Genomic DNA, 27,186 nt, shown 5'->3' with positions numbered 1-27,186 from the left:
GGGGCTGTGATCCGCACAATTATTGTGCGAATCATAGCCCCCTGTGAGAGATCAGGTGCTGCCAGGCAGGAGGGGGCAGACCCCCCTCCCTCCCCAGTATTAAATGTGCCCAGTGCGGCCTCACCTCTCCCCCCCCCCATCATCGGTGGCCAGTGCGGATTCCCAGTATTAATAAATGTGCCCAGTGCGGTCTCACCTCTCCCCCCCCCCCCCCCCCATCATTGGTGGCAGTGCGGATTCACAGTATTAATAAATGTGCCCAGTGCGGTCTCACCTCTCCCCCCCCCCCCCCCCGATCCGATCGGTTACCATGGCAGCAAAGACGCTATTGCAGTCTTGGCTGCCATGGTTACTTAGCAATAAATACAAGCATTATACTTACCTGCGACTGCGAGCTGCGATGTCTGACCGGCCGGGAGCTCCTCCTACTTGTAAGTGAAAGGTCTGTGCGGCGCATTGCTTTTAGCACAGACCTGTCACTTACAAGTAGGAGGAGCTCCCGGCCGGACACACATCGCAGCTCGCAGTCGCAGGTAAGTATAATGCTTGTATTTATTGCTAAGTAACCATGGCAGCCAAGACTGCAATAGCGTCTTTGCTGCCATGGTAACCGATCGGAGCCCCAGCGATTTAAACTGGGACTCCGATCGGTACTCTCCGCTGCCACCAATGATGGGGGTGGGGCGGGGGGGGGAAGAGAGGTGAGGCCGCACTGGGCACATTTATTAATACTGGGAATCCACACTGCCACCGATGATGGGGGGGGGGGGGGGAGGTGAGGCCGCACTGGGCACATTTATTATTACTGGGAATCCGCACTGGCCACCAATGATGGGGGGGGGGGGGGGAGAAGTGAGACCGCACTGGGCACATTTAAGCACCCGATCTCTTATAGGGGGCTATGATATGCACAATTAACCCCTCAGGCGCAGCACCTGAGGGGTTAATTGTGCAGATCACAGCCCCCTGTAAGAGATCGGGTGCTGCCAGGCAGCAGGGGGCAGTCATGTACACCGTTCTCAGTATATTCTAACTAGAAGCGTCCCCATCACCATGGGAACGCCTCTGTGTTAGAATATACTGTCGGATCTGAGTTTTTCACGAAGTGAAAAATCAGATCTGTAGAAAACTTACTGGGAATCCGCACTGCCGCACTGGCCACCAATGAATATAGAGGGAGGGGGGCACATTTAATACTGGGGAGGAAGCCTAATTTCCAGGAACGGAATCCGCATAAAACGGATGACATACGTAATGACATACGAATGTCTTCCGTTTTTTGCGGATCCATTGACTTTGTATTGGTCCAGGATCCGATTTTTCAGGACAAGAATAGGACATGTTTTATATTTAAACGGACATGCGGAACGGAACAACGGAAACGGACAGCACACATTGTGCTGTCCGATTTTTTCCAGGACCCATTGAAAATGAATGGGTCCAGATCTGGTCCTGATCTGTTCCTGAAAAAACGGAACAGATCAGGAAAGAAAAAACGGACGTGTGAATAGACCCTAACTCTGATATCTGTTTGTTACTTTCTTCATCTGTGTTCATCTTCTCAATTGTGCTCAACATGTTAGAAGCGTTATCTGTCACAACCAGGGCTGTGGAGTCGGTAGATAAATGCTCCGACTCCTCAGTTTTTGGTACTTCCGACTCCCCTGTATTTAATATGCAAATGTATTTTATACATACCTTGAAGGAAAGAAAGGCAACATACATGTCATTACCACAGAACTACTGGCTAGGAAGCTGCTGCCTTCTCATTTGTGTGCTGATCTTCTGCTGAAGATAGGGCAGTGGGAGGATCCAGGAAGGGGCATTTATTGTAAAACATGATTTCCCTAGTAGAATCCCATAGTCATGTTTAAAGTTTAAGCTACCAATCTGAGTTTACAAGTTTTTATAGCCTTAGCTGAATGACAGCAGTTTTTCAAATGGTTTACAGCTTTAGTCTTGAGCTATTCACTATCCATTCCCTTCACTTATACAAGTGTCTAGTCCTGCAAAAAACATATTTACTTTAATCAGTGAGAGGCTAGGTTAACCATGGGAGTTGCGTTCCCTGTAACAGCGGAACACAACACAATGGAAAGTATAAGTATTGCCGCTCCTTAACTGTGCGTTGCGTGCCATATAGTGAAGCATATGAAAAGCATGCTTCTTCATGGTCACTTAACGTGTTCGTTTTGCGGTAACGTGACGCACTGTATGCATTGGCCTTTATTCTTACAGTAGAGAAGTACCGTATTTTTCGCAAAAGTGGGGGAAAAATAGCAGCGCGTCTTATGGGGGCGAATGCTGCGACCGTCCAGTGAATAGGCTGAGAGGGAGGAGGGGCTGGGGGCAGGCATCTGTTTCTGTAATGGCAGCGGGGCCCGGTGCAGTCACTGTATTCTACTACCCCGGGCCCCGCTCACTCTAGTATACGGTAATCATATCTAACTTGTGGGTATTGTTAAAGTATTCCAATCATCTTAAATCTAGCGCTGTACTACTTACTACTAACTTCTTGGCAGTCAGGAGGCCGGGTGGGCGCTCGTACCGTAGCTCACTAAGTCACGCGCCTGCTCCGCCCACTTTATGAATGAAGCAGGCACCGGGCCCCGCTGCCATTACAGAAACAGATGCCGGCCCCCATTCACTACACAGGGACACTGTTATGGGGGATATCTGTGGATGACACATAAGATAAGATGCTGTATATGTGTCATCCGCAGATGCCCCCACAATGATCCCCCATAACAGTGCCATCCACAGATGCCCCCATAACAGTGCCATCCACAGATGCCCCCATAACAGTGCCATCCACAGACCACCATTAGTTCAAAACTCACCAAAAGCACACCTTTTGGTTCAAATTTTTTTCTTCTTATTTTCCTCCTCAAAAACCTAGGTGCGTCTTATGGGCAGGTGCATCTTATAGGGGCGAAAAATATGGTAATTAATTATAACTTTATGTGAATTGGGACATTTAAACTTGCTTTTTTTTTTTATTCCAATTTAAATCTAGTAGGAGTCGGAGTCAGTTCATTTTTTGCCGACTCCAGGGACCCAAAATTGCCTCCGACTCCACAGCCCTGATACCACATTTACCTAATAGAAGTGCCTGTTCTTGTCCGAAAAACAAGCAAGAATTGGAAATTTTCGATAATTTTCAGAATATCAGCATTGATGCGGACATCCATGTGCCATTCGCTTTTTTTATGGACCCATAGAAATGGATAGGCCCGTGTGAGATCCTTGAAAATGTGGACCCAAACAACGGTCATGTGCATGAGGCTTTAAAGGGTTTGGCCAGTTTCCTATATTGATGATCTATCCTCAGGATATATCATAAATATCAACTCAGTGGGGGACAGACTGTAGGCACCCCACCGATCAGCTGTTTGAAGAGAACGCAGCTCTTGTACGAGCGCTGCCTTCTCTTCACTGCTTACCTGCTCACCAACGACATAGACAACTTTTTAGAGTAATTATTGATTTCTTGATCACCGCTCACGGCCAATATACTGCGTTGCGCCTGTGTTGTCTCCTCAGACCTGTTCATCAAAAGGTTCTCCTATTTCATGTAAGATTAGGCTGACTAAGACTAGAAAATACACTTACTTATAGATTTTCCAGGATAAAGCTTGGCCTGTGGATAACCAGGAATATTTGTCTCGTCTTGAGCACGAAGATTGTCAAGCTCATGTTTAATGATATACTGACATTCGGCCATGCTGAGAAAATCTCCTCCATCTCCTACAGCAGAAGGACAAATGCACGTTAAGAAAGTAAAATATTACAAAACAACATAGTAAATGCAGTCAGCAAATGTGACGTCTAGTGAAAAGACAAACGTTTTGTTGCAATATGGAAACGATCAACAAGCAGGCTAGCTGCTGCTGATGTATGTTCACGTTTATATTTCACGGATAAAACCTGTCGAGACTTGTTCACACAGCTAATTAGATGGACTGTCTCATGGGAGCAACCCTGTTCTTTTGCCCTATTTGCTCATATGGACATGAAAGGGGGAAGTCCCCTGCTCAGGACCACACCCCGCGAGTCACTCTGCACAAGCATTTCCGTTTCTGGGGGACTCAAGTCATCTTAATATATTAGGCCTCTTTCACACTTACGTTGTCCGGATCCGGCGTGTACTCCACTTGCCGGAATTACACGCCGGATCCGGAAAAACGCAAGTGTACTGAAAGCATTTGAAGACGGAACCGTCTTCCAAATGCGTTCAGTGTTACTATGGCACCCAGGACGCTATTAAAGTCCTGGCTGCCATAGTAGGAGCGGGGAGCGGGGGAGCGGTATACTTACAGTCCGTGCGGCTCCCGGGGCGCTCCAGAATGACGTCAGAGCGCCCCATGCGCATGGATGACGTGATCCATGTGATCACATGATCCATGCGCTTGGGGCGCCCTGACGTCACTCTGAAGCGCCCGGGGAGCCGCACGGACGGTAAGTATACTGCTCCCCCGCTCCCCGCTACACTTTACCATGGCTGCCAGGACTTTATCGTCCCGGCAGCCATGGTAACCACTCTGAAAAAGCTAAATGTCGGCTCCGGCAATGCGCCGAAACGACGTTTAGCTTAAGGCCGGATCCAGATCAATGCCTTTCAATGGGCATTAATTCCGGATCCGGCCTTGCGGCAAGTGTTCCGGATTTTTGGCCGGAGCAAAAAGCGCAGCATGCTGCGGTATTTTCTCCGGCCAAAAAACGTTCCGTTCCGGAACTGAAGACATCCTGATGCATCCTGAACGGATTTCTCTCCATTCAGAATGCATTAGGATAATCCTGATCAGGATTCTTCCGGCATAGAGCCCCGACGACGGAACTCTATGCCGGAAGACAAGAACGCAGGTGTGAAAGAGCCCTAACCTGCACATTCATCTGAAAGGCCGCCGTGTAATCAGAGCCCGCTGCATGGGAAATGCTGGCTGAAGTTTCCCTTGCAAAGTTACTATTTGCCCATGTTGCAATCAGCGGATCTCCCCATCTGCCACATTTTAAACCGGGTTGATTCTTATCAGACAACCTTTTCAATTGGTTATAATGTATCAGCGCAGGAAATCCTGGGAGCTGAACGTAATAGCAGCAAAAATCTCTCTGCTGTCTTCACCTTTAGGCTCCTACCTCCAGAGATACACTGTAAGCACTCAGCTGACAGATCATGACAGTGAATGACCCTATTAAAGGGGTTATCCCATAATTAATGTAAAAAATGACATCATATAGTACATGATAATCTCTTTCTAACAAAGCCTGAACCAGCCCTGTACCTCACATGGATCCAGAGATCTCCCCATTCATTGCTCTGTTAGATTTATATCAAGCTGGCAGCTCAAGGGGAGTGTCTTTTCTGCTGCAGCTCAGGGGGCGTGTCCATGCTCTCCCCATCACAGCTCAGGGGGCGTGTCCATGCTCTCCCCATCACAGCTCAGGGGGCGTGTCCATGCTCTCCCCATCACAGCTCAGGGGGCGTGTCCATGCTCTCCCCATCACAGCTCAGGGGGCGTGTCCATGCTCTCCCCATCACAGCTCAGGGGGAGTGTCCATGCTCTCCCTATCACAGCTCAGGGGGCAATTGAGGGATAAAATTGAGCATGTGCGGCCTTCTCAGTGAGCGGGACAAAAAAATAAGAAAACAAAACAAACAGCAGGTGGCGCTGTTGGTGTAATTACAAATGTATTCAGCTCCAGGTGCTGGTTTGAAAACTGTAGAATATTTTTTGTTGATCAACGCCTTTAACCAAAAGCAAGCAAACAACAAAGACTAGGTGGAAAGTATATTACAGTGCCACATTACTTTCTGCCTCACAATAATTAAAGGGGTTTTATCTTCTGGATAGTTTATCAATATCAGATCTTTGGAAGTCTGACACCCGACATCCCCCCACTGATCTGCAGTTTTAGGCAGCCATCGGAAACTAGAGAGTACATGAAATGCTCCGTCCACTGTGTAGTTTCTAGCACCAACTTAATGCAAGTCAGCCCCCAGTCACCTAAATGGGAGCTGAGCTGCATAGAAACATAGAATGTGTCGGCAGATAAGAACCATTTGGCCCATCTAGTCTGCCCAATATATCTGAATCCTATGAATAGTCCCTGGCCCTATCTTATATGAAGGATAGCCTTATGCCTATCCCATGCATGCTTAAACCCCTTCACTGTATTTGCAGCTGCCACTTCTGCAGGAAGGCTATTCCATGCATCCACTACTCTCTCAGTAAAGTAATACTTCCTGATATTACTTTTAAACCTTTGCCCCTCTAATTTAAAACTGTGTCCTCTTGTGGTAGTTTTTCTTCTTTTAAATATGCTCTCCTCCTTTACCGAGTTGATTCCCTTTATGTATTTAAAAGTTTCTATCATATCCCCTCTGTCTCCTCTTTCTTCCAAGCTATACATGTTAAGGTCCTTTAACCTTTCCTGGTAAGTTTTATCCTGCAATCCATGTACTAGTTTAGTAGCTCTTCTCTGAACTCTCTCTAGAGTATCTATATCCTTCTGGAGATATGGCCTCCAGTACTGCGAACTTAATGCAAGTCAGCCCCCATTCACCTAAATGGGAGCTGAGCTGCAGTACTCTGGCCAGGACTACATAGAGCACGGAGCCTTCTGCCTCTGTCCACTGTATAGTTGTCAGCGCCTATGGTTGCCAGAAACAGCTGAACACTGGGGTTCGGGAGTAGGAACACCACCAATCTGAAATTGATGACCTATTTTAAAGGATAAGCCATTAATATCTAAGAACCGAGAAAAAACCCTTTAAGGGTCCATTCACACGTCCGCAAAATGGGTCCGCATCCGTTCCACAATTTTGCGGAATGGGTGCAGACCCATTCATTTTCAATGGGGCCGGAATGTGCTGTCCGCATCCGCATTTGCGGATACGCACTTCCGCATCCGTGCTTCCGTTTCCGCAAAAAAATAGAACATGTCCTATTCTTGTCTGCAATTGCGGACAAGATTAGGCATTTTCTATTACAGTGCCGGCGATGTGTGGTCCGCAAATTGCAGAATGCACATTGCCGTAGTCCGTGTTTTGCGGACCTAAGGGTCTATTCACACGTCCATAATTTGGGTCCGCATTCGTTCTGCAATTTGCGGACCCATTCACTTTCAATGGGGCTGGAACGGATGCGAATCCGCATTTTCGTGATCCGTTTTTTCGGGATCCGCAATTCCGTTCCTGAAAAAAATAGAACACGTCCTATTCTTGTCCGCAATTGCGGACCAGAAAAGGTATTTTCTATTATAGTGTCAGTGATGTGCGGTCCACAAATTGCGGATCGCACATTGCAGGTGTCTGTGTTTTGCGGATCCGCAAAACACTTACGGACATGTGAATGGACCCTAAGCTGGTGCCCAGCAAAACAAATGTCTTAAAATGATCCAGAAATCTTGTACATAAATAAGAAAGGAATACTATCCTCACTGATCCTCTGCGCCACCCTTTCTGACCCACCTGTTCCCTTGCTGCAACAATGAGATCCCTACACAGGGACATGTGATCTCTGCAGCTAGTCACTGGCTGTGGAGGGTCCCCGCTGCAGAGGTCACATGTCCCTGTGTCATCACAGCAGCAGGAAGTAGAGAATGGCATGCAACCAGACTGGTTTGGAACAGGACAACAGAGGATTGATGAGAAGAGTCTGCCTTTTTAAATTTAAGAAAAATAGTGGTGGGTTGTGGTGGCTCACTAGCAAGTAGTTACGGTATGGTGCTACAAGCTCATATAGAGGGAATCACCCCACCCTCTCTTAAAAGGCAAATGTAACAATAGAATAATGAGCGAGCACTCATACACTTGGCTAAGTATGAGTGCTCGCTCATTATTCTATTGTTACATTTGCTTTTTAAATTTAAGTAAACAAAGACATTAAGGCATTAATTTTCACTGGAAAATCCATTTAAGGGCCCTTTCACACTTGCGTTGTCCGGATCCGGCGTGTACTCCATTTGCCGGAATTACACGCCGGATCCGGAAAAACGCAAGTGAACTGAAAGCATTTGAAGACGGATCCGTCTTCAAAATGCGTTCAGTGTTACTATGGCACCCAGGACGCTATTAAAGTCCTGGCTGCCATAGTAGTAGTGGGGAGCGGGGGAGCAGTATACTTACCGTCCGTGCGGCTCCCTGGGCGCTCCAGAATGACGTCAGAGCGCCCCATGCGCATGGATGACATGATCCATGCGACACGTCATCCATGAGCGTGGGGCGCCCTGATGTCACTCTGGAGCACCCGGGGAGCCGCACGGACGGTAAGTATACTGCTCCCCCGCTCCCCACTACACTTTACCATGGCTGTCAGGACTTTAGCGTCTTGGCAGCCATGGTAACCATTCAGAAAAAGCTAAAAGTCGGATCCGGCAATGCGCCGAAACGACGTTTAGCTTAAGGCCGGATCCGGATTAATGCCTTTCAATGGGCATTAATTCCGGATCCGGCCTTGCGGCAAGTGTTCAGGATTTTTGGCCGGAGCAAAAAGCGCAGCATGCTGCGGTATTTTCTCCGGCCAAAAAATGTTCCGGTCCGGAACTGAAGACATCCTGAACGGATTTCTCTCCATTCAGAATGCATTAGGATAAAACTGATCAGGATTCTTCCGGCATAGAGCCCCGACGACGGAACTCTATGCCGGAAGAAAAGAACGCAAGTGTGAAAGAGCCCTAAAAGGGGCTATTCATTCTCCCCACAGTGGCTGCTAACAGGAGAAATGTAGTGGATGTGGCCATCCAGTGCTTACTGCAAGAGCACACACAGTCCAATAAAACAAGGAGCACTACTTTACTTACGGTACTTTGTGACATCATCAACCCAATTATGTCATGACCTCTACAGTATCGACACCTCTGTGATGTCACATGCACTGACGCCCCACAAAGGACTGGCCCAATAATGACATATTTAGGCTACTTTCACACTAGCGTTCGGGTGTCCGCTCGTGCGCACCGTTTGAAGGGGCTCACGAGCGGCCCCGAACGCATCCGTCTGGCCCCAATGCATTCTCAGTGGAGGCGGATCCACTGAGAATGCATCCGCCTGCCAGCGTTCAGCCTCCGCTCCGCTCAGTGAGCGGACACCTGAACGCTGCTTGCAGCGTTCGGGTGTCCGCCTGGCCGTGCGGATCCGTCCAGACTTACAATGTAAGTCAATGGGGGCGGATCCGCTTGAAGATGACACCATATGGCTCAATCTTCAAGCGGATCCGTTCCCCATTGACTTACAATGTAAAGTCTGAACGGATCCGCTCCGAAACATCAGACGGATCCGCTCCGAACGCAAGTGTGAAAGTAGCCTTAGATATGATTCCACCACAGCAGTGATATTGACATTATGGCTCGCTATGCAGCCTTAAAGGGGTATTACATTTTTTATTATTATTGATGCCTACCCTTAGTATAGGCCATCAATATCTGATCAGCATGGGTCCGGCAATCAGCAACCCTGTCGATCAGCTGTTTGGGAGTAGCTCTGGCACTGGAACTCTGTGCCAGAACTACACAGCTATGTCCATTGTGTAGTAGACCGAACTCGTTACTGCAGAGCTTCTCCCATTCATGTTAATCACAGCAGTGCCATCCACCACACAGTGGACACCACTACACAGCTCCATCCACTACACAGTGGACACCACTACACAGCTCCATCCACTACACAGTGGACACCACTACACAGCTCCATCCACTACACAGTGGACACCACTACACAGCTCCATCCACTACACAGTGGACACCACTACACAGCTCCATCCACTACACAGTGGACACCACTACACAGCTCCATCCACTACACAGTGGACACCACTACACAGCTCCATCCACTACACAGTGGACACCACTACACAGCTCCATCCACTACACAGTGGACACCACTACACAGTGGACACCACTACACAGTGGACACCACTACATATGCGATATATATTGCGATATATTGTTTTCTATATTTTTTGGGGGGGGGGGGTGTTTAAACTTTTTTTTTTTTACTTTTTATTTAATAACTATTAGCCTCCTTAAGGGCTAGAACCCTTGTCATATTCACCCTAATAGAGCTCTATTAGGGTGAATAGGACTTTACGCTCTCCCTGCTGCCCTGTGCACACAACAGCAGGGAGCTGACCATGGCAGCCAGCCTCTCATGTGCCCCCCCAGCCTCTGATCTGCCCCCCCCCCAGCCTCTGATCTGCCCCCTATGGTAACTCAAACCCCCCCCCCCCCCCACCCTCCCCAGTATTAATCATTGGTGGCAGTGGCCACAGGGTCCCCCTCCCTCCCCCCATCATTGGTGGCAGTGGGCAGCTCCGATCGGAGTCCCAGCAGTGTAATGCTGGGGCTCCGATCGGTTACCATGGCAGCCAGGACGCTACTGAAGTCCTGGCTGCGATGGTATGTTAGTGAGCAGCATTTTACTCACGTGCGCTGTGGCCGCCGGGCGCTCCTTCTTCTCATAGGTCTGTGCGGCGCATTGCTAATGCTATAAGCATTAGCAATCCGCCGCACAGACAGAAGAAGGAGCGCCCGGCGGCCACAGCGCACGTGAGTATAATGCTGCTCACTAACATACCATCGCAGCCAGGACTTCGGTAGCGTGACTCCTGGCTGCCATGGTAACCGATCGGAGCCCCAGCATTACACTGCTGGGACTCCGATCGGAACTGCCCACTGCCACCAATGATGGGGGGAGGGAGGGGGACCCTGTGGGATATGGCCGGCACATTCATTGGTGGCGCAGTGGCCACAGTCCCTCCCCTTCTCCTCCTACTCTGTCCTCATTGGTGTTCAGCGGCAACCACGCACAGTGGGGAGGGAGGGACTCCCTCCTTCTCCCTCCACTGTGCCGGCCGGCTTAGGAGAAAATGGTGCGCGCAGAGAGCGCGATCATATCGCGGTCCGGCGATATGGCGAAAATCCATATCGTGGCCCAAATTTATATCGCATATCGCCTATACCGCCCACCCCTACTACACAGCTCCATCCACTACACAGTGAACACCACTACATAACTCGATCCACTACACAGTGGACACCACTACACAGCTCCATCCACTACACAGCTCCATCCACTACACAGCGGACACCACTACACAGCGGACACCACTACACAGCGGACACCACTACACAGCTCCATCCACTACACAGCTCCATCCACTACACAGCTCCATCCACTACACAGCTCCATCCACTACACAGTGGACACCAAAGATGCTGTAGGACAGCTGTTTGGTGGGAGTGTGGGGTGTCAGACCCTGCTGATCAGACATTGATGGCCTATCAGAAGATCTTGGCTTTGGCCACCCCCTAATCCCTGATGTAGCAGCTGGCCCTGGTGCTCAATTTCTAGAGCCAGAACTCCCTGTGACATCACTATCTGACATACCCCTGCCTGTGACATCACCAGCTTTTCTTGCCTTCCATGTTTATTCAATCTGGTTCTCTGTAAGTGTAATCACTCACAATTGATCAGCTTGACAGGCTGGTACACTGCCTGGCAGCTGTCTATCACACAGCAAAATATAGGACAATTGTTCACTGTGTAAGGCTACTTTCACACTGGCGTTTTGGCTTTCCGTTTGCGAGATCCGTTCAGGGCTCTCACAAGCGGTCCAAAACGGATCAGTTTTGCCCTAATGCATTCTGAATGGATAAGGATCCGCTCAGAATGCATCAGTTTGCATCAGTTCAGTCTCCATTCCGCTCTGGAGGCGGACATCGAACGCTGCTTGCATCATTTTGGTGTCCGCCTGACGATGCGGAGGCAAACGGATCCGTCCTGGCACACAATATAAGTCAATGGGGCCTGATCCGTTTTCACTGACACAATATGGCACAATAGAAAACGGATCCACCCCCATTGACTTTCAATGGTGTTCAAGACGGATCTGTCTTGGCTATGTTAAAGATAATACAAACGGATCCATTCTGAACGGATGCAGACGGTTGTATTATCGGGGCAGATCCGTCTGTGCAGATCCATGACGGATCCGCACCAAACGTGAGTGTAAAAGTAGCCTTAGGCAAACTTGTGTGCTATTTTATTGAAACCCGTACTGAAGTTAATAAAGACTTCTAGGTTGGTAAGTAAAGGGGTTCAAGGTTAGTGGTCAGCCCAGAAGCTCCAAGGATGATCCAGATTAGCATGGCCTCTCACTCCTGTGTTCTCTCAAGTAATCCCAGTTCTATGAAATACCCCAGACAAAGAGGTAAATGTCCAACTCCCAGTTTAAAGTTACCCCTAAAAATACTTTTTTTTTTTTAAACTGGCTGGTGACTGGCCTTAAAGGGGTTTTCTCATCTCAGACAATGGGGGCATATCGCTAGGATATGCCCCCATTGTCTTATAGGTAAGGGTCCCACCACTGGGACCCGCACCTATATCGAGAACGGAGCCCCGAAAGTGAAGGAGGGCGCACTGCGCATGCGCAGCCGCCCTCCATTCATTTCTATGGGGCCGCCGAAAATAGCCGAGCGCTGCTCGGCTATTGCTGTCTGCCCCATAGAAATGAATGGGAGCATGGGCATGCGCGGCACGCTCCCATTCACCTCTATAGGAGAGGCGGGGATTAGCGCTTGGTGGTGGACGGACCCCAGGAAATCAGGGGTCCTCCAGCCACAGCGCTCCCCGCTCCGTTCTCGATATAGGTGCGGGTCCCGGCGGTGGGACCCGCACCTATCAGACAATGGGGGCATATCATAGCGATATGCCCCCATTATCTAAGATGGGAATACCCCTTTAAGATCCAATTTCTCCTAAATGCAGAATCCTGGCCAATGCCTCCAGCCTGTGTCAGTCACTCTCCTAGCTGCCCATACAATATAACTGAAGTGTCGGACTCTCACTGACGAAGCTATCCTCCTTCATCTCCATCTACCACCTGTGAGACAGTGACAGGCAGAGTGATTGACGGCAGGTACTCTCCCCCAGAATCCTGTCCTATGCAGAGTGCCCTGTTTGTAGTGGAAGCTCAAGCTTTCCTGAGGTGGCTTTGTAGAAAAGCCGGTATAGGGCCTTTTTGGATTGGGGAAGAGTTGGGCAGGTTTCCCAATCCACAGTCCACTTCTGGTAGAGATCTAGCCTACTGCCTGATTAGCTGCACCTGAACCGGTTGCATAAAGAGAACCCGGGCAGAGAGTCTGGGCCTGAGAGCTGGATTATATCGCTGCTGCTTGTGAGTAGCTTGCTGTGGTGAACTTCAGTGCCGACAGTACCGTACCTAGGACTTCATCTCATGTGTCACTGTCTCGGACTGTCCGCAAGCCTCTATCAGAGCCGATTCCCACACACCCTACCCATGCTATGTGCCCTGCTTATAATCTAACACCAACATCCTCCATTATCCAAACTTCTCTTGACCGGCCTAGTTCTCTGGACTGCACAATGACAAGAAATCAAGATAATCCCCATCACCTATAGCTTTAAGTGTACCCTAAAACCACATCTTTTTAGGGTGGCCCATCACATTTCTGAACCTAAACGTGCTCCATTCACCCCCTATTACATCATCCAACAGAACCAGATCCCGTCATCTGAATCCCCCACACCCCATGTTCTCAAATGCACTGTTCACCGATACTTGGTAGTGGCTGGCTCATTGAGGTTCACATTTACACAACCATTTAGTTTAAAGATGGCTGCTCATATCTATTGTTCACCCCTGTTTCCTCATAGATTGTAAGTAGTGCTTAGCGAACTTAATGTTTTCAAGTTGGGTGTACGGGTTATCTAAGAATTCAGTTATTGATTCCGCTACCACGGATCATTACTAACACAAGTTCGCTCAACACTAATTGTAAGCTCTTGTGAGCAGGGCCCTCATTCATATGCCTTGAATGGTGGGTTAGTTTTGTTACTCTGTAATGTAGGATCTTAGCCACAGAGTTGAATCTGACACCCAATATGAAAACAAAAAGCTGAAATAGAGTAGTAAACAGGGCAGGCTATACTACTCCCATCTGAGGAATGAAGTATAGCTAATTTAAGCGCATGACTAAGGAGCGGAGGCCACAGGCCTCACGGCACGGCAGCATAACCTTAGAACGTAGTCAGAGCTCACCCATAAAGTTTTTGTAGTGTGTCCGGTTGCTGTACAAGAAAGGTCTCATGGTGCCATCCTCACTCTCCTTTACGAATCCGACATCCTCAGCTCCAAGCAAAAATCGTCTGGTGGATGCCCCGACAACGTAGATATTCTCCTCTCCTTCTGAGATCACTAGCGGTTTGATCAACAGCTGAGTACCTTGTACAAGTAAAATAGGAAACGTCATTAAAGGAAAGGTGCGGCCATGATAGGCAATAATGGTCCCGAGATGAGGACCCCAGTCCACAGCTAAAAACAACATAAAAGAGCTTCTAAAAAGCAGTCTGACAGCTGACAACACTTCATGAAGATTAAAGGGCATTTTCAACCTCAAAACGGATTTGCATTCATTGCTCCAATGCATCTAAAACATGCAGCAACTTTACAGTCTCAGGGCTCATTCAGACGGTCGTATGCTGTCTGCAAAAATGCAGATCCGTTTTTATTTGCGGATTAGAAGCAGACCCATTCACTTCTATGGGGCCCGTTCTATCGCTCCACAAAAAAAAATTAAACATGTCCTATACTTTTCGGGGAAAATAAGAATGTGGCCCCATTGAAGTCTATGGGTCCGCAAAAATGCGGAATATACACACATTTGGTACCCTTATAAGTATAACAACCTGTATAATACATGTACAGTATGACACATCAAGATCATTGTGTACACGCTCATACAGGGAAGGTATGATTGCCCACTGGACTCCAAGTTCCAGAATCACCAGGCATTTAAATGTATTACAGGTTCTACTAAATCTTTTTCTAAAAAGAAATCAATCCAATCAGCTCCTCCAGCTCTATGACATGGGCTGCATTTTCTACATGACAAGTTCCTTTTGAAGTGTTTCCGACATTCTGATATTGATAATCTATCCTCAGGATAGGTCATCAGTATAAGACTGGCATGGGTCCGATGCCTGGGACCCCCACCGATCAGCTGTTTGAGGAGTCGGCAGAACGCCGGTGAGTGCCGCGGGTATACTCACAGCATACCAAGCACAGCGCTGTCCATTGGAGAGAAGCCGTGCTTGGTATTGCAGCTCAGCCCCATTCACTTGAATGGGACGAAGCTGCGCCTAGGTCACATGACCAATGAATGTGAAGTCACTGGCCTAGGAGGAGGCCGTGTCGCACCCCGGAGTCGGATCTCCCCACCGATTGAATCTTGTAAAACCCTTTGAGCTCCAAGGATAGAAAGTAGAAAAAAGATCATATGATACAACATGTGACCTAATGGTAATAATAAAATGAATTTTGCTTTCATACTCCGTGAAATACTATTTCCAAGCTTTTCCTTGACTGAGATCTGATCTCTTCAAACAGTGGATCAGAGGTGGTCCTGGGAGTCTACTGATGACTATTCACACGACCGTATTTCTGGGTCCGCATCCATTCCACAATTTTGCGGAATGGATACAGACCTATTCATTTCAATGGGGCGGCAAAAGATGCGGACAGCACACCGTGTGCTGCCCACTTTCATAGTTCCGTTCCGCGGCCCAGCAAAAAAAAGAGAGAGCACGTCCTATTCTTGTCCGCAATCGCGGACAAGAATAGGCACTTCTATCATAGGGCTGGCTGTGTGCTCGCGGAACGCACACGGCCGGTACCCGTGTTTTGCGGATCCGCAATTTGTGGACCACAAAACACTTACGGTCGTGTGAATGTACCCTTATCCTGAAGAAACCCTTGGACAACACTTAAAACTCAGAGAGAGGCTGATAAAAGATCTTAGGTTACAGACACGAAGAAGACATCTGATAAAAACTGGACACTTTGGTCAAAGTTCAGCTCTTCACTTATTGAACAACTTAAAAAAAATGCCGTCACACAAATACACGGAACTGTAACAAAAAGCCAACACCCTGGACCCAGCCCTTTTCCTCCAGGTGACTACTTGAATTTCACTGTGACAAAGGGCCTCTTAAGTATTGCAAAAATTACATTTAAAAATATTCTCATAAGAGAATACTAGGAGATCCCTATGTGGGCGATAAAATATCCATTCAGCATTATTCGGATTGCAGGGAACACAGCATAGAATATCCATAGAGGAGACAGGTATTGTATATAATGTGTAGGACCAGTGGGAATGTGTAATCAAACATCACATAGGGGGGGGGTCTATAAAAATGATCCAACATATTTGGCGTGTGGAACCTTGAGTGGCCTTCACACAGAGCCCTGACCTGTACTCCATCAAACACCTTAGTTAGAATGCCAATTATGTGCCAGGCAGTCTTGTCCAACATCAATGTCTAACCTCACAAACTCCTCGTTTGGCTGAGGCTACTTTCACATTAGTGTTTTCAATTGCGCTATTGAGATCCGTCATAGGATCTCAATAGCGGAAGAAAACGCATCAGTTCTTCCCCATTCATTGTCAATGGGGACAAAACTGAACTGAACGAAACAGAGTGCACCAAAATGCATTCCGTTCCGTTTGGTTGTGTCCCCATCGCGGACAGAAAAACGCTGCAAGCAGCGTTTTTCTGTCCGTGATGTTGTGTGGAGCAAGGCGGATCCGTCCTGACACACAATGTAAGTCAATAGGGATGAATCCGTTTTCTCTGACACAATAGAAAACGGATCCGCCCCCCCCCCCCCCATTGACTTTCAATAGTGTTCAAGACAAGATCCGTCTTGGCTATATAATACAACCGGATCCGTTCATGACGGATGCATGAGGTTGTATTATTGTAACGGAAGCGTTTTTGCAGATCTGCAAAAAACGCTAATGTGAAAGAAGCCTGACTAAGCACAAATTCCCATAGACACGCTCCAAAATCTCGTGAAAAGAAACCAGAAAGTGGAGGCTGTTATAGCAGCAAAAGGGACACAAGTCCATATTAAGGCCCCTAGTTTTGGACAAGGAGGTCAACAAGCTCATACAGCTGTGAAGGTCAGGTGTCCACATACTTTTGTCCATGAAGGGTATATAATTTCAGAAGGGAATGTAGAAAGCACACGCTTTCTTATTCTATGTATTGAATTTTACATATTAATTCTTATCATTTCTTTTATATGTGAGGAATAAGTAGTTATATATCCAATAATACTGGCAGAGAGAGACTATAACAAAACATTAAAGGGGTTTTCCAGGATCTTACTGTTGATGGCTTCAATATCTCATCAGCGGTGGTTTGGGGGTGACAGACATTGATGGAAGATCTGTTCTGCAGTAGCTCCAGCAACGCAACTACACAGCTCCATCCACAGGGGTCAGCTACCCCCAGAACTTCAACTCCCAGCATGCTCTGTTCACTTCTATAGGAGTTCTAAGGGCAGCTAGCAAGTATGGATGCTGTGAGTTACAGTTTCACAATACTTGGAGTACCTTAGGTTGCTGACGCCCCGGTAAAGGCAGTAATTCGCACCAAAAACCTAAAGCCAACCATTAAGCCTGGTTCCCAAATAGCAGTTGGGGTGTAGCACGTTGGCATCTAAGTTTTATTGTTTGTTTTTTTTGCCTTTGCTCGGATCCAAAAAGAAAGTGAAGTAAAAAGTTTTCTCTCTTTGTGAATCCAATAAAATATAAACTTGACATATCCACTATGAGGGAAGCTAGCTTTCCAGGAACTGGATGTACATGTCATAGCTCTCAGAGGGAAGCGTAAGGCCTCATGCATGTGATGTCACATCTACTGGAGACCCAGAGTGGTTTAGTCACACTACAACTTATCTGTGCTATGACAGTCAACAATATATAAACCAAGAGAGGCAAGTGAACGGGGACGAGTTTGTCATATAAGCAAAAAATATATATAAAATACGTCAAATTATATTTCTAAAACTAAATGGTTTATGAAATTGATAACTCAGACTCCCCAAGCTTTTGAAGTTCCAAGGCAAGTGCCTGAGATAAATTTACAAAGTAGAGGTTCCTTTTCATCCTAGGCTAAGGGTGCATGCACATCACCAGATTTTTGGTCCTCGTCCACATTTTTTGTGGATTGCATGCAGACCCAATCACTTCTATGGGGCCGAGCAACAAATTGCAGAACGGCCTACTCTTGCCCGTTTTGCAGACGAGAATAGTCATTTGTTGAATGGTGCCTGTAAAAAGTGCAGGATCGCACCCGTATTTTTGCAGATCTGTGATTTGCAGGCTGCAAAATGCATATGGTCGTGTGTATGCACCCTAAAGGTCCTTTTAATCGGACCGATTATCAAGGATCGGCGTTTGTATAAAAGTTCGTTCCCGATAATCTTCCTGTGTGAAAGGGGACATATGGCCCGCTCACGGACCGTATATCTCGGAGGACATGCGGTCATGGGCAAGAGGCCTTAGGAGATGATAGCTCTAAACATACATGATTTCACTATTCAAAGTTTTTGTTATTTAAAATTATCACTTTCATTGAAAGTAAAGGTGGTCAGGGGCGGACTAGCCACAAACCCGAGAGGGAAATTTCCCGGTGGGCCGATGCCCGGGGAACACCCGATTCCTCCTCATGGCCACCGGATCGGACGCTCTTAGCATTAATTAATGCTAGGAGCATCTGGTACGTGTGCATCTGGATGACCGAAGAAAGTGCCCTCCTGCATTCAGCTTTACAACCATTCCTAAACGGGGATAGAGCTGAATGCTGTGGCGGTATTTTGTGCTGCACTGTGTATTTAGTTCTTCCGGGGCAGTATTTTGTGTTGCACTACAGTATTGCTGGCCCTACACACTTACAGTATATTATCCATGCCTACTTATATATTGCGCCCCCCCACCTGCGCGCCTTCAGTCAGTATGGAACATGAGACCACTTTTAGTTTTTTTCCAGGGCCACTTTAAATTCTCAGCCCGCCCTTGAAGGTGGTATCCAATTAATGACATTTCTTCCCCTATCCACAGGAAGTATTTGATCACTGGGTGTCTGACCGCTGGAACCCTCAGTGATCATGAGAACTGGAGTCAGCTAAGTGTCCCATGTAAAAAGAGCTGTGGTATGCAAGTGCGACAACCTCTCCATTCATACCCATGGAACTGCCACAAGCTCTGCATTCGGCAGTACGATAGAAACACCACCACTCTTTCCACATGGAGCACTTGGCGGCATTTGCAGACCCTCACTCTCATGATCGATGGGGCTCCTGCAGCAAGGAGATAAGTATTATTAGAGGGATAACCTCTTTAACATCTATAGTATGGGTCAACAGAGTTTCAACAGAACCAATCATGTGTATTCTTTTTTATTTATTCCCTTTTTTTTTTTTTTTTTAACTCTGTGTAAGGGGATATTTTTCTTATTTTTATACTTTGGATTTATATTTTTACCTTTTTTTTGTTTTGTCCCACTTTGGCATTTTGATAATACACTGTAGTACTTCCGTACGGCAGTGTATTACCCTTGTCCAAGTTCCACTGACAGGACACCTAAGTCCAGCCCCTGAGCCCACGTCATCCTTGCACCTCTCCCTATGTCATCCTATTACGAACGATGTTAAAGAATGCTTTCTACTGGGTGTCCTATTCGCTGCCGGGTCAAGGAGTTGTACGGTGGAGATGCTGCGCCTTATGCTCTGTAATGAATATTTTTAATTGTTTGTGACTTCCCCAGTTGGAAAGTTTTGCAGAATATGATGGCATCATACAAACACAACGCTGCACGCGCTGCACATTATTGTTCCTACAATATGCCACTTCTAGTAAGAATTTACCTCCATCCTTCTTTTTGTCCATAATTTTCTTGACAAGCCATTTTTTGGTTTCTTCTTGTACATCCTTAGCAAGTTCTATTACCACCAGTGGCTTGAATTCGGGCTCCAAATGATATTTTTCCAATACGGAGCCTCTCTTCATTTTGGCACGAGATCTGAGCAGTAACACAAAATACATAGTAAATTAGGGTACTTTCACACTTGCGTTAAAGTTTTCCGGTATTGAGTTCCGTCACAGGGGCTCAATACCGGAAAAAAACGCTTCAGTTTTATCCTAATGCATTCTGAATGGAAAGCATTCCGTTCAGTATGCATCAGGATGTCTTCAGTTCAGTCACTCTTACGGTATTTGGCCGGAGAAAATACCGCAGGTACCAAGTGTTCCAGAAAACCGGATCCGGCTTCCCGATCTGCTCATGCGCGGACCTTTAAAAATGGGGAAAAAATTTATACCGGATCCGTTTTTCCGGATGACACCGGAGAGACGGATCCGGTATTTCAATGAATTTATGAGCCAGATCCGGAAAAAAATGCTATCCGTTTGCATACGGGTTTCCGGATCCGGCAGGCAGTTCACGTAAGTGTGAAAGTACCCTTAGAAGGTTACAAAAAAATAACTTCTAATGGAAATGAGGCGAGGTGATCTTCAATGATTTCTCACAATTGTGAGGTCCCAGGAAATATTCACAAGGTCAGAGCTCATGCACACAAACTTATTTTTTGCCTGCATCCAATCCACATTATTTGTGCACTGTGTGCTGTCCGCATCCATATGTCCGTTCCGTGGCATTCGCTAAAATATAGAATATGTCCTATTCTTCTCCACATTATGGACAAGGATAGGATTGTTCTACTGTGGCCTGTGGAGCGCACACGGCCGGTATCCATGTTTTGCAGATTAGCAATTTGCAGAACGCAAAACATGAAACGGTCGTGTGTATGAGGCCTTAATCGATGAAGATAATGTTACACAGTGAACGCACATTTATGGGCGGAAGACCCCTCTGGTGGCAGAACTAGTAAAATAAATATACGGATGTATCCAACCTTACTTTTCCAGTCTCTCAAGATACCAATTCAATGCATGATTGCAAAACCATTAACATAGACACATATAGCATAAATCATGTTCTTTCCCCCAAATCTTGTCATCCCAAGTCTCTAATGTTGGGATATGTTGAGCCAAGAGGAAAGATAAGGAAGGATACGTACATAATATATACCAGCAGTACCCATTCAGGTCACAGATACAGCATAAAAAAAACTATCACAAAGTAGGTTAAAGGGGTTTTCCAAGATTTTTTAACTGATGACCTATCGTCTGCATGGGTCATCAGTATCTGATCGGTGGGGGACCAACACCCGGGACCCCCACCAATCAGCTGTTTGAGAAGGTAATGGAGCTTGCAGCGGCTCGCCTAGCCCATGTGACGACACGTTCATCGATTACAAGGCCTAGGAGCAGCTCAGCCTCATTCACTTCAATACCAATACTGCGATACCAAGCACAGCCGCTATACAATGTATGGCGCTGTGCTGGGTGAGCTGAGAGAAGACCGCTGAGCTACTGCGAGCTTCAGTGCCTTCTCAACCAGCTAATTAGCAGCCGTCCCGGATATCGGACCCCCACCAATCAAGCACTGATGGCCTCTCCAGAGGAGAGGTCATCAGTTAAAAAAAAATCTCAGAAAACCCCTTTAAAGAGGACCTTTCATGGGTCCTGACATTATGAAAATGGTAGCAGGTTATGTAGGGCATAGAGCAGGGTTCTAAGAGCGCTTACTATTTTTTCTGGGCGCCGCTCCATTCGCCCGCTGTGCCCCACTGCAGTTTTCCCGGCTAGTATGCTAATGAATAGCATCGGTACAGGGAGGAGGAGACTGCCCTGTTTCTCATTGGGCGTCTCCTTCTCCCCTGGCTGTGCCACGGTCCAATTCCAGCAGAGAGCGTCACAGTCAGGCTGTGAAGCTCTCCGCTGTGATTGGACAGCGCTACAGCCAGGGGAGAAGGAGACGCCCAATAAGAAACAGGGCAGTCGCCTCCTCCCTGTACCGATGCTATTCATTAGCATACCAGGCGGGAGAATTCAACAGGGGCACAGCTGGCGAACGGAGCGGCGCCCAGAAAAAATAGTAAGCAATATTACATCAGTGCACTATGCCCTACATATCCTGGTAGTTGTTTTATAATGTCTGGACCCATGAAAGGTCCTCTTTAAATAAACTACTTTTAAGTTCAAAAACGTATAGGCCACAAGTTTTCACAATACAATACCAAATGTGGGAAAGAAAAGCTATAATTAATTCCTTAGCGCGCCGATATTTACATATATTAATCATATGCTAAGGCGTTTGGTTGCTTCCACCCTGCAGTCAAAGTATACAGCCTGCTCTTAGATACTTCTTGGGTCGCATCACAAGGGCGATAGTTTCACGGAATTGTATTCCAGATCTTTGCAGGAAACATCCAAAGGCGGCTGCTGGCAATAAGCCATAACTTTTTTAGAGAATGTTCACACCACTAGTGCATTAAAAAATGCATGTAAATACATACGATCATATACAAATTAAAATGGAAGCAATGATACATATAGGCTTAACGGGGTTGTCCCATGAAGACAACTTACCCCCTATCCAGAGGACAAGCAGATTTCCAACTATGGGGGCACCCGCTGATCACAAGAGCGGAGGGCCTGTGATCCACAAAGAAAAAATGGTTGCAAAGAGTTTATTGTTTTTATTGTTTTCTAGGGATTGTCTGGTTTAGACACCCCATTTTCATATGCCGTATGGCCTTCATCTCCCCTGTAGTGGTGCTGCAGACCTCAACACTTTTCATCAGGTTCCTCTACAGATTTTAGCAGATAGCTTGACTTCCCAGGAATGGGACAACCTCTAATCCGCTTATCATCGGGGTAAGCTTCTCACAAGAAAAGAATTGTCCAAAGTGGACAACCCCTTCAATTGAATGCCCAAACATGTTCTAGCTGCTTGCCAATGGATGACTGTGGGTACAACTGATCTTCCAGTATGCCGGACAAGTGGTGCATGAAGATACCATCCACCAGTCACCAGTTCTGGAGCATGCATTTCCAGGTACAGTATTTCTAAGTTCAACTAACTTTTTATTGAATGAAGGCATATTGCTAATATTGGGGGTGCGACCGCTGGGACCTCCATTAATCACGAGAACCCCAAGTTCCCTGGGGAGCACGCATGCGTCATCACTGCTCTATTCACTTCCATGGGGCTGACAGAGATAGCCAATCTCTGTACTCGGCAGTCTCATAAAAAGTAGTGGAGTGGTAGCCACTCGGGCACACTACTGCTCCATTCACATAGAAGACTTGGGTCTGGACCCCACGTTCTTGTGATCGGTTGGGATTCCAACAATCAGATCCCCAGGAATCATGGATTTATCACCAATTATATGGATAGGTGATAAATGTTCACAGACCAAACACTTTAAATAAAAAAAATCGAAGACTGGAAAATGCAATGTAAGGCCTCTTGCACACGAACGTTTTTTTTTTTCCCCCGTTTACGTTCCGTTTTTTGCGTTCCGTATACGATCCGCTTCCGTATTTCTGTTCAAAGATAGAACATGTCCTATTATTGTCCGCATAACGGACAAGGAATAGTACTGTTCTATCAGGGAACAGCTATTCCGCAAAAAAACGGAATGCACACAGACGTCATCCGTATTTTTTGCAGATCCGTTTTTTGCAGACTGCAAAATACTGAAAAACCCATACGGTCATGTGCAAGAAGCCTAAATGTTACGTGCGCATCATCTGAACTGAACATATGGATAATTTATGCCAAATTAAAGGGGATCTTTCATGGGGTGTTACCCTTTTATATCAGGTGCAGATTCTTAAATAAAGATTAAACCCCCTAGAGAGCCCTCCTAAACTCCCAAATTGGACAGGCTATACGTAGATGCAATTTTCTTCTTAGCTGATTGGCTGACAAGGGGCGCTCATCCACAGAAACTCACACTAGATGCAGAACAGCCGTGTTTGTTATTTGACGCAATTTGTGACATCCCAATGTATTTTTAAAGAGTACAGCAGGTGGCTCAGAAAGGATGGAGCTGCAGTGACAAAGTTAAAAGGGTTCTCCGGGCTCTGATGACCAATCCTCAGGTCTATGCCTATGTCAAAGCAGCAGCGACCAGGAAGAGAGACGGGAGATGGCACGTGGACATACAGCTGATCAAAAAGGGGGAGGGGGGGGGGGGTGTCAGACCCCAGCTGATCTGATATTAAAGACCTATCCTTTGGATAGGTCATCAATATTAAAAGCCAGGAGAACCCCTTTAACTCTGCTACATCTCTAATTCTTTTAGGGTGCCTTCACACGGTGCAGATTTTTTTTGCTGAATTTTCTGCAACTGAAAATCAGTTCCATTCACCTGAATGAGGCTTGCAGAAATCCATGCACTTGCTGCCCCATTCAAATCCATGGAACTGATTTTCCAAAATCCACAAGGTGTGAATGCGGCATTATAGTTGAAGAGAGACCTCCCAGCAGATCTACTGGGTGTAGTAATCACCTGCAAGGTAAGAGGGGTCTGGTCTCAACCACAGACAAGCTCAGGGCACCTTCCTATAGATATATACATGCACTGGCTTTATGTGCAGTGCCCAGGACGAACTGTAGCAAGCACTATAAGTCCCAGCATGTCTTGTGAAAACAAACAAAAAAACGCATTGCAGTGAGAGCATGAGGTTTGGGCATTCTTACCCCCGCTGTGCCCTACTTACTTCCCCTTCTCCGAGCAGCACTACTCTCACCCAGCCAGGAGGAGCGCACCCTAAACCGGAGGAGGGGACAGTCTCTGAGCGTCCTGGAGCTGTCACAGGCTGGTGGTCACAAGAGACAAAACATTCCTCTGAGTAGGAATTCTACCGCTCAGCCATGTTTTCGAAGACCAACATTAGCTGTAAACTATAAGAGAAGAGCCACTGACTACTGCGGGCGTAATCCACATTTCAATAAGCATAGTGCACGCTCTATCGTCCGCACAGCGCAGCTACAGGTCTGCGCCTTCTGTGATTGGCTGTTTCTGTGATGTGGGCGCGGCGTTTTGTGACGATTTACCTCAGAGAGGGCGCATGGCTGTTCGTCACCCTGTCACTACAGGAGAAGCTTATGCTCAGTTTTATAAGTGGCTCCTCAGGAAGTTCCCTAACTGAAGGGGCGGGTGGTAGAGGAGTTTGGGTAGCACACAGGTTTCCAGTCATGAGGAGACTGCTGACACCTTCCTCCACTGTCAGCATTAAGGGGCAGCCCCTGGGTTATGTAACTGTTCACTGTATTTAAGAGCTATATTTATATCTAGAACAGGGATCAGGAACCTCTGGCACTCCAGCTGCTGTGAAACTACAACTCCCATAGAGGTGGAAGGAGGATTCTGGGAGTTGTAGTTTCAGCAGTGCTGGAGGTTACTGATCTAGAAGGAGAAAAATGGGGCCTGATAATCCTACAGGACCAGGGGTGGAGGTAAAGGCTCATGGGTAGGGATGAGCAAACTTTGTGTTTCAAGTTCGGCGTACAAGGTTCAGGTTATGTAAGAATTCCGTTATGGATTCTGTGAGGGATGGCACCTTCATTTTGTATCCTGGGTTCCATTTTACTTGCTGGTTTATTTTAGGTCAGAATTGAGAATTGCTGAGCCGTGTGTATGAGAGACAAACAAAGTTAATTGCTTATTAGTTCTCAGAAGTATGTGTGCCTGATGTTCTGGGAGTGCAACTGGTACTAGGTACTTTTCAAGGATGAATAACTGAAGGATAAAATAAGTTTATTTTGTAATCAAATGTGCTTGACTTGCAAGCATCAAAAATAATTTATTATCATTATTAATCATGTGATGCTTACGTAAAATGACGATATCTGTGTTTGGCTTTGCAGGAAGCCGGATTGGGACTGATGCACACTGGCGCATAATTAATAGTTTTTGTTCGTGACGCCAATTGCAATGTGCGCAGGTTATAGTCTCTGGGCCCTTTAAGATGTGATAACTCATGTACCAGGTGAGGAATGCCAGAGTGGGGATAGTGTCTCTGTGTAATGTCAACGGTTTCTCCTACCTTGGTACGGCTGGACTCCTGGATCCTGGCTCACATGCAATAAAATGAGTGTTGTTAGTAGGAGTAACTGAGGAACTTTGGTAGTAAGGAATGAGATCCAGACTGGTGATATCATCCAACTTGTCTTTACTGAATTGCAGCATGAATCCACACGAGTTACAGCATAAGTCTTGGGTCCCAGCAGGTATTGGCAATATATGGCAGGAATTACTATATATTCTGCTTCTATTCATATGCCTAGAGAATCTGGCAGGTATCTATCTTCTGCTCTGTCTGTCTTCTGCTTGACATGGGCCTGACTAGCTGAGGAGGAATTTGGCTTCTCCTGGTCTCTGGATCTGTACTCACAGGACTGCTCGCAGGGAATGGTTCTTCCTGGAGTTCTGGAGGTGCTGCTTGCTTGTCCACAGTCAAGGCTGAAGGGCTCAGACTGGGAAGAGTGATCCTTGGCCTCAGCTGAGGCTGGATCCTAGGTTGGGATCCCTAGAGCTGGGAACTCCTACCAACACAGCCTTCCCCAAGCAGGGGGGGCTGGTACACTAACTAGAACTTCCTCTCTTCCTCATGAGACAGGACATGGGACCAGCCCACTTCTGCTCACAGAGGGGGGGCTAGACTGGAATGAACTATTCCAATCTAGATATACTAAACTAAGGTCTGCTGAACACATTGCTGCCACCTGCTGGTGTACATGGAAAGTACAGCAAAATGCATGAAACAGGCCTAGAAAACGCATATACGGAAAAATGCAATGTTTGATTACACAAGATGACAATAAATATACACTTAGCATGATGTAGCTGGGAACAAGAGTTTGATAACATACTCCGGGATGTTACAGCTTGAGTTCTAGAAAAAGGGTATAAATATTTTGTTTCCGCCCAATAAAGATGAGCAAGATCATTTTGATACAACCTTGAGCCTGTGTCATTTATCTCTCGTACTTTTATCTGATTTGGACCCCAGCAGATCATAGAAGTAGGGGTTGAAGTTTAGTGAGGAAGCACCACGGGGAAGAGACAAGCAGGGAACAAAAAATACAGACGTCTGGAGATAATTAGTGCATTCAGTTAAGGGATTGGAAAGTAAAATGAAAATCCCTGAGGGCTTCAAACTGACAGAGGAAGTGTTAGAAAAGGCTGGTAATTTCATGGGACTGTTCTGGGAGTAACTGTCTACCTATTTGTCATTTTTTATTGTGTGTGTAGAATCTGGCAGGAAGCTAGGGGAAGGGTCCACAAGCCCAAAGAGGCTTTGGCTTTAACACAGTAGGTACACCTGGAAGGACAGGGTGGGGAAGCCGCTGTGGGGAAAAAATAGACGTCTAAGATTCCCCCTAGTAAGCCCAGATTC

General features: G+C 46.8%; 1 protein-coding gene across 3 annotated transcripts in view; it reads right to left on the bottom strand.

Annotated features, from left to right (window-relative positions):
- The window catches only part of ANO10 (anoctamin 10), a 285,873-nt gene extending 261,247 nt beyond the window's left edge, over nucleotides 1–24,626 (bottom strand). For 2 of the 3 annotated variants that reach the window (XM_040433433.1, XM_040433430.1), the window contains exons 1-4: nucleotides 24,505–24,626; nucleotides 19,737–19,891; nucleotides 14,061–14,243; nucleotides 3,613–3,747 (exon numbers count right to left, since the gene is read on the bottom strand). In XM_040433433.1, the coding sequence (XP_040289367.1) occupies nucleotides 3,613–3,747; nucleotides 14,061–14,243; nucleotides 19,737–19,878 (460 nt within the window). In that variant the 5' untranslated portion in view covers nucleotides 19,879–19,891; nucleotides 24,505–24,626. Of the gene's footprint in view, nucleotides 1–3,612; nucleotides 3,748–14,060; nucleotides 14,244–19,736; nucleotides 19,892–24,484 lie in introns of all 3 variants that reach the window. The other variant, XM_040433431.1, reaches the window with a different exon arrangement.
- Nucleotides 24,627–27,186: the final 2,560 nt, after the last annotated feature.

Source organism: Bufo bufo, chromosome 5 (assembly GCF_905171765.1).
Source record: "Bufo bufo chromosome 5, aBufBuf1.1, whole genome shotgun sequence".
In the NCBI taxonomy this organism is placed as follows: Eukaryota; Metazoa; Chordata; class Amphibia; order Anura; family Bufonidae; genus Bufo; species Bufo bufo.
Note: the sequence above shows the minus strand (reverse complement) of the source record. Positions and strands in the feature narration are given on the sequence as shown.